At 46.1% G+C, this 18627-nt stretch overlaps 1 protein-coding gene across 1 annotated transcript in view; it reads right to left on the bottom strand.

Annotated features, from left to right (window-relative positions):
* Positions 1–209: 209 nt before the first annotated feature.
* Positions 210–18627, bottom strand: part of LOC109778387 (MA3 DOMAIN-CONTAINING TRANSLATION REGULATORY FACTOR 2-like) — a 43193-nt gene continuing 24775 nt past the window's right edge. Inside the window, 3 exon segments of the mRNA XM_040388119.2 lie at positions 210–2492; positions 2582–2650; positions 2652–2736. Coding sequence (XP_040244053.2) covers positions 639–2492; positions 2582–2650; positions 2652–2736 — 2008 coding nt within the window. The 3' untranslated portion in view covers positions 210–638.

Here is an 18627-nt window from a genome sequence, read left to right as displayed (position 1 = left end):
GACATTTTAAAATAATCATGCCTTATAAAAAAATTGTACCATTTAAACAATTGTTCGTTACACTTAATTAAATGTTCACATTTTTTAGAAAATATTCATGAAAAAGTAGCATATTAAGAATGTATTAAAAAAGTGTTTAATGTGTATTTTAAAAAATGTCAGCATTTATTTAAAAATGTTCATAAGTTTTAAAAAATCGTACACTAAACCAGGCAGATTAAAAAAAATCAACAACTCTTAAAAAAGGAAAGGAAAATTGAAAAATGAAATGAAAAAAAAGAGAATAGAATATACTAGAGAAATGTGTGATACATTAATAAGGTGTAACATTGTAATTTCCTCAACGAGCAGTTGACCAGATAAAAACACCACAGGACAGTGTAGGAGAAAAACAATGGCAAAAACAAACTCTTCAATGCACAAATCCTCCGCGCTAAACGCCATGAAAACCTCCTACTTTGGAAGATCATACTCCCTATCCTATAGCACATTTCCTGTGCGAGCATTATATACTCCTAATCGACCGTCTTCTCTCATACCTGCAGATCATACATACACGTAATATAATGGCGTAAAGTTGTTGCAAACCCAACGAACTCCCCCGGAATGTCAGTAGTGTGTTTGCATGTAACCGGTGCTCACGAGCAAACGGCAATGACATCTGGCCCCGGCTTGGCAACGGAGAAGGACGCGTCCAGCCATCCCCCCTTCTTGGCGCGCTCGACGTAGCAGCCGAGCTGCTTCCCGGCGTCCGGCACGTCGAGCGCGAGGTCGTCGACGCAGTCGGCGACCCTCTGGAAGCCCTTGGTCATCTGGTTCGGCGTGATCAGGCCGCGGCCGTAGCACTCGCTGAGCAGCCCCCAGAGGCGCTCGTCCTTGCCCCGCTTCTCGATGATCGCCACCAGCGCCTTCTTCACCACCTCGTGGTGGAAGAATGGCATCCCGAGCTCCTTGATGCACCGGCACGCCTCCCGGACGCCGCCGCCGCTGTCGTACTCCTGCAGCAGCTTCCCGATCTTGTCCTTCACCTCGCTCAGCTCCCAGCCGGCCTTGCCGGTGCCACCGCCGCCCCAGCACCGCAGGATCCGCTCCGCGGAGAGCTTTGCTCCGAGCATGGCGTGGGCGTTGCGCAGAGCCAACATCCCTGGGGAGCCTGCGGCTTTTCGGCGGCCGGCCTCTTCCTCCATCGCCTCCAAGTCCGACGGCGCTATAACCTCGTCGACCACTGACCTGGCAAAGAACATGGTCAGGTCCTCGACGATGGCGGGGTTGTCCAGCGCGGCGTCTTCGGCGCAGTCGATCAGGAGGTGGAACCCAGCGACGACGTGCTCCGGCGGCATGCAGATCGAGGACAGCAGCACGGAGGCCATCTCTTTCTCGCGGTTCTTCCGGTCCATGGCGAAGCTGATGAGCTTCTTGACGAAGATTGCGTTGAAAAAGCAGGAGCATGAGCTGTTCTCAGCCTCCAGCCGGCTCACCGACTCGATGATGTCCCCTGTCAAGAAGTACTCGTGTATGCTCGCCACGGCCTTCGCCTTGAACCTCTTGACAGCGGGGTCGTCCTCGACGACCTTCTTCGGCTCCGACCCCAACGGTTTCAGGGACGACGCGCACAGCCAGCCCTCCGACGAAGCTTTCAGGATTATGGATTTCAGGAGACACCTCGCGTTTGGCACGTCGAGCGTCAAGTCGTCAACGGAGTCGATCATACGGTTGAAGCCTTTGATGATCTGACTCTCGTTGATGACACCTTGGTCCGACGCCGACTTGAGGAGATCCAGGATGTGGCCCTCGGCCGCGCCGCCGCGCTCGATGGCGAGAACGAGCGCCCGCTTGACGACGTCGTGGTGGAAGAAGGGGATCTGGAGGTCCCTGATGCACCGGAAGGCTTCGGCCGTGTCGCCGGCGGCGAGGTACTCCTCCAGGATGTCGGCGATCCTGGCCTTGGCCTCATCCACGGTGATGTTCTTGATGCCGCCCCACCTCTGCAGGATGATCTCCCCGTGGTGCGGCACGGACAGGTAGCTCTTCTCCGCCCTGCGGATGACCTCGGCGCCCTTGCAGCCGTCGGGCAGGCACGGCAGCTGCTTCGCCAGGAACGCCGGGGGCAGTATGTCGTCGATGATGGCGCGGGCGACGAAGACGGCGAGGATGTCGACGGCGTCGGGCGTGTCGACGGAGAGGTCGTCGCAGGACTCGGCGAGCTTGCAGAAGCCCTTGTACACCTGCGGGCGGTCGATGACGTCGCCGTAGAGCGAGGAGAGCAGCACGGCCGCCATCTCCTTCTCCCTGTCGTGGCGGTCCATGGCCACCGAGACGAGCTTCTTGACGAAGTAGTAGTGGTAGCAGGGCACGCGCAGCTCCCTCAGCTCGCTCGCCGTGGCGGCCACGTCGTCCGTGGAGAAGTACTCCTCCACGATCGTGGTGGCCTTCCTCTTGAACTGGAGGAACTCCTCGGAGGTCACCGTCGGGGTGGGCAGCTGGTCCACGTCCTGAACCATTCCCCGCCGTTCCGTGAAAAAACGCCGCGAGCCGCAACACGAAAATGCATGCGCCGATCAAGAGAACTCTGGTTCATTACCTCGGCGGCGGCGGTGGGGCATTTGATCGGCGCCCGGCGCGCGGGCGGAGCGAGGCCGTCCTCCATCGATCGGGGATCAACTCTCTGCAAGTCCGTTATTATACCGTCCAATTAGGCGCCGTGAGGTTGCAGATGACCTCACCAGATGGAGCCGCCTTGGACACAGAGCTCCGGCCGGTTACATGTACAGGTACCATCGGTTAGAAGGAATCAATCAAACATGGAACGAAAATGTTGAGGAGCTCCCGTATTATTCTGGCTGCCTTCCGTAGGGACAGCTCTGCCTCAGGGAGCGATTGAGAGAGAGCTGTGAAGAGCAAGCGCGAAGGATGGGGTGCTTTTTATCTCTTCATGCATGGCTCCTCCCCGGGAAACAGGAGGGAGGAACGGGAGGGGTGGCATGGCCGCATCACTGGAAGACGGTCCAGGGCAGGGTGCATGCGTACGCTGAGATGAACGACACGCGTTGCGTTGGGCAACAGGCAGTTGGGTCGGAGGTGAACTGGTGGACGTCCGTTGAGATAGCACACAACCGAGCAGAGGGAGCAGGATGGGTCACCACAAATCTGCAAAACCAAGACACGGCATTTTAATCCGGAACTATTCCACACACGATAATTTTTTATAAAGAATGCTTGTGCGTTGCTACGGGCTACAAGATATTTAAATAGATCAAATAGATGATTAAGGTCATCTTCAAACTTGAAGCTTATTTTTCCGTCATACATTTTGGTTATGTTTGGATATCAAACGGGCTTCCAGTGGGTTCCCCAAATTTCAACCGTTTGGACAGTTCGAGCTTCCTCAAATCCAATCCATATGTGAGAAAGAAATGTGATTGTCCAGACTACCCGTCATGTATCTTTGACACGCAGTCCCAACACAAAAATCATACCCCACGACACACTCTTTTCTTTTCCTGTTGAACTCTCCCCTCCTACTTGTTTTCCGTCGTAGCGGGATATTTCAGAAATTTTATGCCCCAAGACAGTACCTTCATTCACCATAAAGTGACAGTTCTCCCAATTCAAGACAAGATTAGTTTGTTCGCATCTCTGCAAAACTCGAATAAGATTGCTTAAGCAATCATTAAAAGAAGATCCACAAATAGAAAAATCATCCATGAAAACCTCAACAATCTTTTCACAAAAGTCGAAGAATATAACAGTCATACATCTTTGAAAGGTAGTAGGTGCATTGCATAAACCAAAAGACATACGTCTACAAGCATAAGTTCCAAAAGGACAAGTGAAGGTGGTTTTCTCTTGATCAGGTTGTGATACAGGTATTTAAAAGAAACCGGAATATCCATCGAGGAAACAAAAGTGTGTGTGCTTTGACAATCTTTCTAGCATTTGATCAATAAAAGGCAAAGGGTAATGATTTTTTCTAGTGGCTTTGTTTAATTTTCTAAAATTGATTTTTTCTAGTGGCTTTGTTTAATTTTCTAAAATTAATTACCATTCTATAGCCAGTCACAATTCTTTGTGGAATAAGTTCATTTTTATCATTGGGAACAACAGTAATACCTCCTTTCTTTGGAACACAATGAACAAGACTTACCCATCTACTATCAGCTATGGGATAGATCATACATGCTTCCAGAAGCTTTATCATTTCAGTTCTTACCACTTCCTTTATCTTAGGATTCAATCGTCGTTGATGATCAACAACTGGTTTCGCATCGAGTTTTATATTAATCTTGTGCTGACAGAGAGTGGGAACTAATGCCTTTAATATCATCAAGAGTATATCCAACAGCTGTTGGGGAACGTTGAATGGGGAACAAAAAAAATTCCTACGCTCGCCAAGATCCAATCTAGGAGATGACCATCTAGGAGAGATTGGATCTACATACCCTTGTAGATCGCTAAGTGGAAGCGTTAAAAAACGCGGTTGATGTAGTCAATCGTCTTCGCGATCCAATCACGATCCATCCCGCGAACTCCCGATCCAAGTGCCGAACGGACGGCACCTCCGCGTTCAACACACATACGGCTTGATGACGCCTTCACCTCCTCGATCCAGCGAGCGATGGTGAGGTAGTAGCTCGAGTCCTCCGGCAGCACGACGACGTGGTGGCAGCGGTGGTGGAGAAATCTCAGCAGAGCTTCGCTAAGCACTACGGAGAAGAAGAGGGATGCGAGGGAGAGGAGAGGCAGTACCATGGCGTGGAGATGTGCTCAAGGGGTGCGGCTACCCTCTCTCTACATCTCTATATATAGGGGAAGGGAGGAGGGGGTTGTTGGGAAACGTAGCATGCAATTTCAAAAATTTCCTACGCTCACGCAAGATCTATCTAGAAGATGCATAGCAACGAGAGGGAGAGAGTGTGTCTACGTACCCTCGTAGACCGAAAGCGGAAGCGTTTGACAACGCGGTTGATGTAGTCGAACTTCTTCTCGTTCCGACCGATCAAGCACCGAACGTACGACACCTCCGAGTTCTGCACACGTTCAGCTCGATGACGTCCCTCGAACTCTTGATCCAGCAAAGTGTCGAGGGAGAGTTTTGTTAGCACGGCGATGTGGTGACGATGATGGTGAAGTGATCCGCGCAGGGCTTCGCCTAAGCACTACGACAATATGACCGGAGGCGTAAACTGTGGAGGGGGACGCCGCACACGGGTTGGAGGGGAGGAGAAGCAGCCAAGGGGGCGCCCCAAGTAGGAGGACTCCTACTTGGGTGCCTCCCAATTCGGCCTCCCCCCTTTCCATAATCATCCGGAGGGGGAAGGAAGGAGGAGGGAGGAGAGAAAGAAGGGGGAGGTTGAATCCCTCCCCTTCCTTTCTCTCTTCTCCTCTTTCCTTCCCCCTTATTTCAGCCTACATGGGGCACACCAGCCCCCTAGGGGCTGGTCTGTCCCCTTCTTGGCCCATTAGGCCCATGTAGTTGCCGGGGAATGCCCGGAACCCCTTCCGGCGACCCGATATGTACCCGGTACCCCCAGAACACTTCCGGTGTCCGAATATCATCGTCCTATATATGAATCTTTACCTCTAGACCATTTCGAGACTCCTCGTCATGTCCGTGATCTCATCCGGGACTCCAAACAACATTCGGTCACAAAATCACATAACTCATATAGTACAAAATCGTCATCGAACGTTAAGCGTGCGGACCCTACGGGTTCGAGAACTATGTAGACATGACCGAGACACCTCTCTGGTCAATAACCAACAGCAGAACCTGGATGCTCATATTGGTTCCCAGATATTCTACGAAGATCTTTATCGGTCTTACCGTAATGACAACATACGTTATTCCCTTTGTCATCGGTATGTTACTTGCCCGAGATTCGATCGTCGGTATCTTCATACCTAGTTCAATCTCATTACTGGCAAGTCTCTTTACTCGTTCCGTAATACATCATCCCGCAACTAACTTATTAGTCACATTGCTTGCAAGGCTCATTATGATGTGCATTATCAAGTGGGCCCAGAGATACCTCTCCGATACTTGGAGTGACAAATCCTAATCTCGATGTATGCCGACCCAACAAACACCTTCTGAGATACCTGTAGAGCATCTTTATAATCACCAAGTTACGTTGTGATGTTTGATAGCACACAAGGTATTTCTGCGGTATCCGGGAGTTGCATAATCTCATAGTTGAAGGAATACGTATTTGACATGAAGAAATCAATAGCAATAAAACTGAACGATCAACATGCTAAGCTAACGGATGGGTCTTGTCCATCACATAATTCTCCTAATGATGTCACTACAAAAAAAAGACACTTCCGTGATGATACTTGTTTGTCACAGTAGGTCACGTTTTCTGCCATGCATGTACATCCATGACAGATTTATGACAGAATCAAGATAGTCATACCTGTGTTGTCGTAGAAGTGTTCCACGACATTACCAAAATTATCATCACGGAAGTGTCCACCATGACGATAAATCGCGCGTCACAGAAGTGCTTTCGTCAAGGGTGTCCGACACGTGGCATCCACCGTAACGGAACGCCGTTAAGCTATCGGGTCAGGTTTTGGATCCGATAACCCGTTAACAACTCGGACCAATGGGGATTTTCCACGTGTAAAATCATCATTGGCCGGAGGAAACACGTGTTGCCTCACCATTGGGACAGATGTCATCCGCTCATTGGACAGGAGGCGCCTATGATAGGTCAACACGTGGCACGGCCCAACAGTGGTCCATTCCGGTGAAAAAGGCCGGCCTAGTGAAAAATAGCAGGCCGGCCCATATAAAGCCCACTTGTGTCAGGTCCATTTAAGCCCACAACCCATACGAGATGTGCCAATTCGGCCCGTCAACGGCCCGTTAAAGATTTGACACCATTGCAGCCCATCGCCAGTTCGAGCCCGTTAACAGCCCGCTATATATTTGGGCTCAATATCGGCCCGATGAGATTTCGGCCTGTTAACGGCCCATTCAGTGGATGGGCCAATTTTCACGATGTACATCTTTCGGCCTTTTAGCGACCCATTTAAATATTGGGCTGATTTCCGGCCCGGTATGTCTTTCAGCCTGTTGAAGGCCCATAAAGCAGTTGGGCCATTTGTAGTCGGACCTGAGTTTCGGCCTTTTAGCGACCCATTTAAGTGTTGGGCCAATTTCCGGCCCGGTGTGTCTTTCAGCCTGGTGACGGCCCATATATCTGTTGGGCCATTTGTAGTCGGACCTGAGTTTTGGCCTTTTAGCGACCCATTTAAGTGTTGGGCCAATTCCCGGCCCTGTGTGCCTTTCAGCCTGTTAACGGACCATAAATGAGTTGGGCCATTTGTAGTCGGACCTGAGTTTTGGCCTTTTAACGGCCCATGCCCTTCATGGTCCAATACCAGCCCGGTTTCTCTTTCGGCCTGCTAAAGGCCCACAACACAGTTGGGCCATTTACAATACGACCTGACTTTCGGCCTCTTAGCGGCCCATGCTCTACATGGTCCAGTAAAAGCCCGTTGTCTCTTTCGGCCTGCTAAAGGCCCACATTATAGTTGGGCCATATGTAGCCTGAACTTAGTAACGGCCTGTTAACGGCCCATTAAATCAATTGGGCCCACCTGTTGCCCGCTTCGATGTCAGCCTGTTAACGACCCGGGAGTTAAGAGGGCCGACCATTAACTTTCGGCCTGGTAACGGCCCATTAACTTAATGGGCCCACTAAAGTTCGTACATGTCTTTAGGCCAAATTAGATAATTTGTAGCGACCCGACCTCAGACGGTCAAGTCTCTGTGTTTCTGTGCCATCCCTGGATCAGTATGCTGGCACACACAGTACATCAATGTATATATCAAAGTGCAATCACATGTATAAATAACGTAAAACTGATATATACCTCATAAGTCACAGCGGAAACAAATAGTCGGGTGTGGAGTCCCATCAACGCCATCGGCAGGTTGAGTGTAGACCGTAACCCTGTACCGTACTCTTACCCGTTGGAAGAAAGTATCTGCAACATGATACGTTGCAGCCGTGTAGGTCAGTACATTGAATGTACCGGCAAGATCACAACATGAGAAAACAGATGATAAAACTATACTATATGCAATATGGCTTTGTGGCTCTGTATCTAAGTTTTGTTTTGCATAAAAGCTGGTTTTATTTTCCCTACATCAAAGAAATTCAGGAGTCTATACTACGGAGTTTCCTATCATGACATGGTTCCGCCAACTGATGTCTCATGGCCCAAATCATCATAAGTTGCCCACAATTATGTTATCAGTCCGGTGTTGAGAGTTCCGAGATAAATCCAAGTCCAGAGGCTCAAATTGTCCGTAACCGGGGACACGGCTAATCGATTAGGTTTAAACCCTCTGCAGAGGTTTGTACACTTTACCCGCAAGATTCGATCCCTCTTTTTACGTTCTCGCACTTCAGGGTGTTTGAGAACAAGATGACCGAAACATGGTCTTCCAAAGAGTTCCTCTGACCACACTGTCCGGTGCTCATCCAATCCTACCGTAGTTCTACATCTGCTAGCACCATCCCAGCCAGAGTCACAACTAAGGTCAACCAAGCCAGAGCCCATAGTGACTTGCGGTTGCACAGGTAAGCTTCCGGGCATGAAGTATTCTTCTGTCTCTTTGAGTCTGGGTGAAGCTTTCCGCAAGATGTCATGGCGCTTCTCCATGCATCCCGGCCATCCACTGGTTTCTCCAGGGTGCCCGTCAACCGTCCTTCACCCAGTAGTGTGTATTGAATTCTTGTCTCGAGTCTTGAAGTCTTGAGGCCTTGAAGATGCAGTCCTCGCATATGCCATCATGGAGTTGTTGTCATTGACGTAGAGTCCTCCTTCTTCACACCACTCTCGTGCACTCATACCAAACCCCGTCTACTATAGCGTAGCATTAAAATAAATAACGTCCCGGGCTTGGTAATAGGGTGATGGGTTCCTACCTCATGCATACTACTCAACTACAAGAATTCAATATCACTACTGGAGGGTTGTTGCAAAGATGCCACTAAATGCAGTAAAAACATAGGTATGAAAGCATGGTCAAAGTGAACTTGCCTGGTATTACTTGATGAAGATAATAACGCTCTCAGAATCTTTGATAAACTATTCGTCACTCCGAGAAAATCTATATAGTCAAACATTATACTCACATAAGGAATAATTCTAGCAAACAATACTAGCAATCAAAATAACAATCAAAAAGTCATAAATAAAACAATAATGAAGTCAAAGAAAACCGAATAGAATTACAAAGAAGACTTCACGAAAACAAGGGAGAAACCAACTCACACAATAACAGACAATACTCTCGTAGCAACACCAAATTACTCTAATAATTTTTTCTACAACAAAGAAAATATAATTCTAATGAAACAACATAAAACAATTTACTAGCAAAAAGAACTAGTATAATAAAAAACTATTATAACTATCTAGTTAACACTAGAACAACTATAACAACTAGAAAACACTAAGACAATAGTAAACAATACCAAAATAATTTATGAAAACTTATTTACTCCTAATAACAGAACCAATAACAACATATATTGAAGCGACAAAAAGAGATACATTAAAACTAGTAAAACTATTTTTATCAACTATCACTATGAACTAAACAAACAAATACTAAAACAGTAGCTAAACACTAATAAATAACTACAAAAATTTATCTACTGTAGTCTAACAGAAACATATGACAACATGTAAAAATCTACAAAAAGAATTAACTAAAAATAATTAAAAACACTAATTATATGACTAAAACAACTACATAAGCAAAACAGTACTGTTTTTGCAACAAACCTAACTTAAAATAAACTAAAAATAAATAACTATATCCTACTGGATAGACAAAACCATAATAAAACAGTAGCAAAAAGAATCAATCAAAATATTTTATAAAACTCAAACTAGAGCCAAAACAGTGTTTGAAACATATTTGAAATAATTCAAATTTAAACTACTCAAATTTGCAAACTAAGTACGTAAAAAAAAACTTCAACAAATTTGTGACACAATGCAAAAAGAATCACTCAAATTGAATCTAAAACATAAAAGTTATAAGCAATCTAAAATTGAAACTATTTCTGTTTTTAAAACAGAAACGAAAATAAACTAAAAAAACAAACGGGCAGGTACTACGCGTCGGGCTGCTATTGGGCCTAAGCAATGGGCGATCTGAACTAAACAACGCTCGGTCGTAACTTAACGAAACCGTGACTGTGCGGCTAAAGCAGAAAACCGGAGGAGGCCCGGTTCGATCTGAACCAATCTAAACCGTAAATAAAACCGCATAAAAACCGATCTAATACATAAAACCTACCTATTCGTTTGCATCTAATCTAGGCCGTATAATGAAGATCTAACGGCGGGGAGGGTCGTCGGAGCTTACAGCGGTGGTGGTCGCCGGCGATGCGGCTCGGACGACGTCGTCGGCGGCGCTCCGGTCGTCGGAGAGCTCCGGCGAGGGCACGGGCGGACGAGGCGTTCGACGGCGAGTCCAGCGGTGGTCGAGGCGGCGTCGTAGGTTGACGGAGGAGGTCGGCGGCGAGGTCGAGGTGGCGGTGGCGTTCGGGCGTCGGCGGTGGCGCGCTCCGGTGGGTTTCGGGCTCGCGCGAGCGCACGGGGAGGTGCAGACGAGCGAGGGGGTTACGGTGGTGATCTCAAGTGGCGGCTAGGTGGTCGGGGTGGTGAGGTAAGGCAACAATGGTGCGGCGGTGGCGCTCGGATCCGGCGAGGAATCGGGGAGGCAGCGGTGGTCCTTGGTGCAGGGAAAGGAGTGGAACGGGTCGAGGGGGAGAGTATATATAGGGGGGGCGATTCTTGGAGGAGGGGGTGAGTCGGGGAGAGGATCCCGAGGATCACGGGATTCGGCGGCGCGGCCGGTGCGATCTGGCTCGGGCGGGGCTTGCGGAGGAAGAAGACGACGGCGGGTCCCACGCGTCAGCGAGAGAAGAGAAAGGGGAAAGGGATCGGGCGACCGAGGGAGAGGGGATTCGGGCGCGGCGCGGGTGGAGCAGGCCGGTTCGGCTTGCTGGTGGGCCGCGGGGCAGGCCGCCTGGCTGCTAGCTGGGCCTAGTCGGCCTGGCTGGCGCAAGGAGAGTTTTTTTTAACAGACAAACAAAAGTAAAAAGAACCAAAAAATAAAAACTATATATAGGCATAATATATATAAAAATGTTCAAAAAACAATTCCTAAAACATGAACTATTATATAGTTCAAATAAAATCCACAAAAAATCAAATAAAGCAAACAGTGCTATTGTTGCATTAAAATCCAACAAAAATCATTTTTAAAATACCAAAATTATTTCAAAATTATTTTCTCCTAATTTTCCATTGAAGGGAATCATTTTACCCTTATTTCCATTTATTTATTTTTAGGAGAAAAATAATTTGAATAAAATCCAAATAATTCCAAATTTGAAAGGGAGTTTCAAAATACTTTCAAATGACTTTCAATTTGATTCTTTTTGACTTCCAACTCATATTTCATATAATTGAAGAAGACATTTTATCTTCTCTCATGAAAATCATTGAGTTGCATAAAGTTTTTTTAGAATTTGAAATATTTCCAACTGGAATTCAAATCTTTTCAAAAACCCTTTGGATTTCAAATGGAAGAAGTCATGTCATCTTCACTCTGGGGTTTTGTGTTGAAATGAATTTGAATTCATTGAGATAAAATGCAAGGATGAAAGTTTGGGAAAGTCATTTCGTTCCCTCTCATCCAACTTCAAAAGTTTCAAATTTCACTCACTTTCAGTCAATCAATCAAACAAACAATCATAATAATTTATTTTATATAACATTCCAAAATTTAGAATTTTGGGATGTTACATAATTTGAGCCCATTATGACGAGCAATTATGCACATGACCAAAACCGATCAAGCAAAGGTACGGCATACATGGAAAAACGTTGCACATCCAGCATATATTACAGGAAATTACATCCACTGGGCAATCAAAGATTGATGCCAGTGCAAATAAATGAACAGAACCTAACGATCTACAACGTCACAATCTGCAACCTCAGCACGGATGATGCCCATAAGCATGTGGGCAAGTTCTCGCTGCTTTGCTACACTGTCTCTGAAAATATTGATCAGTTGTTGTGTCACACGACTCTGCACCTCTGATTCCTCAACCATTTACATCATTCCTTCAGCCATTAATTGGTTCACAAACATACATTTTTTCTGTTGCATTCGAGACAGAGGATACTGAACAGATTCAGATGGCGATTTTGGCAGGCTTGTATTATTGATAGTGGAGAGTGTCTCGACCACTTCATCATAACATAAATTAGGAGGGGAACCAAACAGATTAATCATGAGTTATTGGCATATTACCTGGCCTAGATTTATTGGAAAGAAACAATGGGGTTGCCTTGCTGTTTTCAGAGTTTGTCTTCTTATCTTCAGCAGCCTGCACCAAATTAAGACACTAGCATTGCTATCATTGGCCAAGTCAGATAATAGGAAAGCAACATTGGCACAACGAACGTTTGGGCAACTAGCCAACACCAAATTAACACAATATAGCACAGCTATCATCAGCCAGGTAAGGTAATACGAAAGCAACATTGACACAATGAATGAATGGGCAAGCAGAGCAGCACTACAATTCAGTAATGTGCATGATATGAGATAGTACACTCGTGCAGCTCAGTATGCAAAACTACCAGGCAGTTTTCTTTACAAAAATCAACATTGGCGCCTTTAACATTTTGCTACAACAAATTTTAGATCAAACAAAGGTTGGATTCACGCCGATTAACAAAATACATGCTGATGTAAAAATATAGTGATATACAACAGGTACTTACATCAGCATTGGAGCACAGAGAATTCCCGCAAGATATTTTCCTCGAATGCAATCCCAATGAAGAAAATCTTCTATCATTTAACCTTATTTTCTAAAAGAGAGATGGGTAAGAAACATGTAGAAAATATGATCAGAATGCTATAAAATTTCATGATGCGAGGATACGCACACGCTTCTTAGAATGGAGTTGACATTCTTTTGCTGGACTGGAGCGGACTAGTTCTTTGGCCACTGGAATCTGCTTATTATCAGTGGGAGTTGGGTTTCTCTGTGCTGGAGCAGTATCTATGAAAAATGGAGTTGGTTTATTATCTCCTGGCGTTTGGATCTTTTGCAAAGACCTGGTTTGTAACCCTTCATATTCTAACATAGCTATCTTCCCCCTGCATGCCTTATATAGAAGAATGGTGCTTCAATTATAAAACATGCTACAACAGAGATGGAATAGGTACTGAAGAATAGAAAGGCATGACATATTGACATGTATTCCCTCCATCCGGAAATAAATGGATGGGTCTAGGCGTATTTCATTTCTAGATACATCCAGTTTTATCCATTTTTGCGACATGTAATCCGGACGGAGGGAGTATGATGTAAGAGTTAGGGATACGACAAGACAACACAGTAAAAAAACACTGAAAACCCACTGCAGAACCAAAGTAATCAAACCCACTGATATGAGACAGTACACTCATGCAGCTCAGGATGCAAAACTACCAGGCAGTTTTCCTTACAAAAATCAACATTGTGGCCTTTAATCATACATTTTGCTACAACTAAATTTAGATCAGATAAAGGTTGGATTCATGCCGATTAACAAAATACATGCTGATGTAAAAATATAGTGATATACAACAGGTACTTACATCTGCATTGGAGTACAGAGAATTCCTGCAAGAATCTTTCCTCACAGACGATACCAGTGCAGAAATTCTTCTATCTGTTAAGCTTATTTTCTAAAAGAGAGATGGGTAAGAAACATGTAGAAAATATGATTAGCATGCTATAAAATTTCATGATGCAAGGATACGCACACGCTTCTTAGAATGGAGTTGACATATTTTTGCTGGACTGGAGCGGACTAGTTCTTTGGCCACTGGAATCTGCTTATTATCAGTAGGAGTTGGGTTTCTCTGTGCTGGAGCAGTATCTATAAAAATTGGATCTTTTGCAAAGACCTGGTTTCTAACCCTGCAGATTCTAACATAGTCATCGTCCACTTGCATGCCTTGTATAGAAGAATGGTGCTTCAATTATAAAACATGCTACAGCAGAGAGATGGAATAGGTACTGAAGAATAGAAAAGCATGACATATTGACATGTATTCCCTCCATGCGGAAAAAAATGGATGGGTCTAGGCGTATTTCAGTTCTAGATACATCCTTTTTTATCCATTTCGGCAACATGTAATCCGGACGAAGGGAGTATGGTGTAAGAGCTAGGGATACGACAGGACAACACAGTAAAAAAAACACTAGTTGAATGAAAAACTGTATGCTAGCGGAATACGTACAGAAAAAACTAAGGCAGCATACACGTGTATGATTGGGAAACTAAGATGGCATTGCAATAGAGCACTAGAACAACACTTCAATGTAAAAAAAACATGGTATGGTAGACAGATGAAGTACGTACTGATGAATAACAATGCATAAGATATTCAGAAGCATGATGTCCAAATTAAGCAGATGGCATTGCGATAGAGTAGAATGATAGTACTTGAATTTGAAAACATGTTATCATGAATGGAATAGGTACTGAAAAACAGGAAGGCATGACATATTTACATGCATGATCAGCACGCTAAGCACATGGCATTGCAACAGAGTACATACACTCCAGGACATTATATGCATGTTGTACCCATATCACGGGCCAAGTTAGAGCAAGGACCTTGTGGGGTGAAGAGGATTTAACATCTTTATGCAAGTCTTCTGAAGAACTGCCTTTACATGTTCCATCATATTGGGTATCATTGACATCAAGTTTATTGGCCTTTACATTGCTCCGTGAGGTTCTTGTGGATATATCAGTGTGTGCAATTATATCTGACATGCATGGAAGACAACTAGTAGTTAGATTTATGTAATGAGTGCCTGTAGGAGACGACATAAATAGTAGGACTGGGGTTAACTAGCAGCAACAGGTCTCAAAAACTAAAGGGACAACACAGATGAAAGCTACAGAATATGTATCGTTTGTACTCGAGATTAACTAGATGGAACACAAAAGTATTAAAGAACAACATAGGTAATACTAGAAGTGGTATAATACTATAATCACCAGCCTGTGGGATAGCATTGGCTGATGGATGATAACTATGGAACAACGTTACCTAAAGAACAAGTATCTTAGCTGAACTATGGAACAATGTTAACTCCTGAACAAGACCCGTAAGAGATCAGCATGAATATACAGTGAAATGTGATAATCTATTTTCCATGCTTAGATGAATAACAAAGCCATAAATGTTGCACACAAGTAAGATGAGGGTACAACCTAACTGGCCACCATCCATAGGAGTGAGCATCATGTGCTGACTTGTCGATGGCCCTGCAGTTGTTGTGGCTGTCCATGTCGGGCACGCGCATTCGATGCAGGGAACTGTTGAGTGGGGACTATAGCTCCCTTCTGGTGTATGCTTCCCTTGTTGGAGTAGCTGCGGTGAGTCGGAAGACTGTGTGGCTGAAGATGCAGATAACGCATAATGTTAAGAATGACACATCTCTTTGATCTGAAGAAATACACTAAGAGATCAACAGCGAGGTACGGGAGTGGTCACATGTCTGTTGACTGAGACTAAATTGGGGTCACATGATTTTATTTTATTTTGGTACTGTCCGATCTACGCCGGATGGCTAGATGGCCGTCTTGTGCCTCCTGGCTGACACTGTTAGGAATCTTCCCCGAAGAGCCAGCGACCAACGGCAGAGCGGCTTGCCTCCGCCGTCCATGGCCCCGGCCAAAACCCCGCTCCCTGCCCCACCGCACTGTCGTGGTTGCGCCGCCCCCGGGCCAATCCACAAAGACTCCCGTCATCCAGATCCGGCGGTGGCAGTACCTTGAACCCACGCAACTCTAAGATAGCCATCTAAGCGCTGCTACCACGGCGAACTTGCGGCCCCGCACCCTTTCGTTAGACACCAGCCAACCGGCAGTCTAGGAGCTCCATCGCCTCGAGGGGTGTTGCTTCCCATTGGGAATCGATTGGCCCAGAATAAAAATTCAGACAACTGACGCCTAAATAAAGTGATTTGAGATGAGGGTGCGACCTATCTGGCGGCATGGTGAAGTAGGCAGGTCCAGCTGCCGAGTCGGTGAGGCCAGCGCGGTTGCGGTGGCCACCGGCGGCAGGGAAACAGCGATGTCGCGACGGTCGACGACTACGGGGAAGCAGCGCCGGGACTCTGGACGGATCCGAAGTTGGAGCCGCTCCGGCGCCGTGAACAACGGCGGGGGTGAATCGGCTCTGGTATGGTTCACGCGGCCGTCGTCGAGACAGCTCCAGCAGCACGGAGTAAGAGGCACACGGCCCAGTGCACGACAGCAAATGGACAGCGTCTCCGGCATTAGGGAGGAGGGCGGCTGTGAAATTGGTGCGGTGGGGGGCGCCATGGAGGAGGGGCTGAGGTTTCGCGGCTCGGGAGAAGGGAGCTTCCGGGGAGAAGGTGGTTTGGCGCCCATGAGGTATGAATGGGGGGGGATTGGGATACAGACGCATTTGTCTGAAATGTGAGGGGGAGTTACAGTTCTACCCCTGCCTTTAGGCTTCTCGGCTTGGGTCTGTGTACTGAGGGTCGGGGATAGTAGAGTAACTTTGCTTCTCCCCAAATAGTGGGCGGGAGCGATTTCGGGCGAGGAGGGCGTGTTTTGAAATATAGTGGGCGCGAGCGATTTCGGGCAAGGAGAGCGTGTTTTGAAATAGTGGGCGCGAGCTATTTCGGGCGAGGAGAGCGTGTTTTGCCGACTTTGGTTTATGAATTATTCTGCACATGTCATTTCGGCCGAGGAGAAGGCGTGCTTGGATGAAGTTACGAACCTACCCTCGATGCACAACGGGCCAATTAATGTGTCTCCCACATAGGACGGTAATTTTGCGTCTCCCATTTATTTGCTTGGGCGAATTCCACCGAGCAGACGATGTTTAACGGTTCGTTCAAAATTTGGGAGAACGAGCATCCACGTCTACCTTACCAAGTCGATTCGAATCAAGCTAAAAAAAAGTCGATTCGAATCAAATTTAGAAATATAGCTTGCCACTTCTTTTTTAGATGGAGAGATGATGCTCGGGATTAATGTGTTTTTACATGCTCGTTGCTAGCGATTTACTATATGACAAACAGTTGACCCACTCAAAAACGGGAATCAGACCCAAAATGAAATATCTCGATTCAATGAAATAGCTCGTTCACCAGGTCAAAATAGTGAACTAAATCCAAAATTGAACACCTCAATCGAATAGCATGTTGTAAAGTATTATAGTACTCCATGAACATGTTGAAAGTCAAATTAATGAACTTGTTTGATATACGCATATATCCGTTCATGTGTGGATTGCAGACAACATGTTCTCCAATTTAAACATTTGAATACAAGTTTATATCGAAACATGGTTTATATCAGTATTTAATGCATAAAACGCGACCTCCCTCTCTCCCGGACTCCTGCTCTCTCTCTCTCTCTCTCTCTCTCTCTCTCTCGCCGACAATCTTCAATTCTGTCGCACGCATCCAACACACAAACCTTGTTGGTCCTCTCGCTTTCTCTCCATCTCTCTCTCTCTCTCTCTTTGTGTGTGTGCGTGGGTGGGGGGTCTTTCTAGTTCGCATGCATATATACTCCATCTATAGGTCTCTCTCGCACACTATGTATGATTCTCTAGTCCAATCTAGATATCTTGGGTGCACTCATCGTACGCACACAAATTCCTTGGCTCGTTGCCCGTAACTCTCTCACGCACCACTTTGTCGTCTCGGAGCTCTTCCCCCTCTCTCTCAAACTCTCCATCTACCTGGGTCACACATACACATGCATATCTCACTCGCACTTGATAGGACCATCTAAAACTCTATCTCTCTCCCTCATTCTCTCTCCATCTCACACGCACACACACACAATCTCATGCCTAGCTAGCCAAGTATGATGGTCTCTCACTCAATTGTAGGCACACGCAGTCCCCCCTATATGTATATGACTAGCTAATCTTAGTCTCCATCACAAACATGTGCATGGTCTATCTCGATTTCTCTCGGGGCATCTTTCTATCGCGCACGCACCTCCCTCGATCTCCCACCCATATAGTCCCCTCAAGATCTCGAGGGGTCTCTCTATCACAAACACACCCTCTCGCCCTCCCCATGCGTCCATGTTCTCCATGTGTCCCTCTCAACCTTTGTTCCTTGTTGGCCAGACCTCTATTGGACATGTGCTATAGGGGTGTCTCTCTCCGTTGCAAACAATCACACACTAGCTATCTTCGTGTATCTCCTCGCCTCGCTTTTCTATCTCGGAGATGCATGCGTGATATGTTCGCCTAAGAAACGAAAAAACACATACTCTCTCTAATTTATCGTTTGTTGTCACTTTCTCTTTCACACACATACTCTTTTTGCACACTTACTCATTCTCCTTCACACGCACTTGATCCTCTCGACTTAGGCACTCTCCTCGGTCCATAGCATATTGATTTATTGAGAAGTCAAACATCACAAAGTTTGACCATGTACATGGAGAAAAACAATTACATCTGGAACGGCAAACATATACCATTAGATTCACCATGAGATGTAG

Source organism: Aegilops tauschii, chromosome 4 (genome assembly GCF_002575655.3).
Source record: "Aegilops tauschii subsp. strangulata cultivar AL8/78 chromosome 4, Aet v6.0, whole genome shotgun sequence".
Lineage (NCBI taxonomy): Eukaryota > Viridiplantae > Streptophyta > Magnoliopsida > Poales > Poaceae > Aegilops > Aegilops tauschii.
This window is presented reverse-complemented; position numbering and strand designations above follow the sequence as displayed.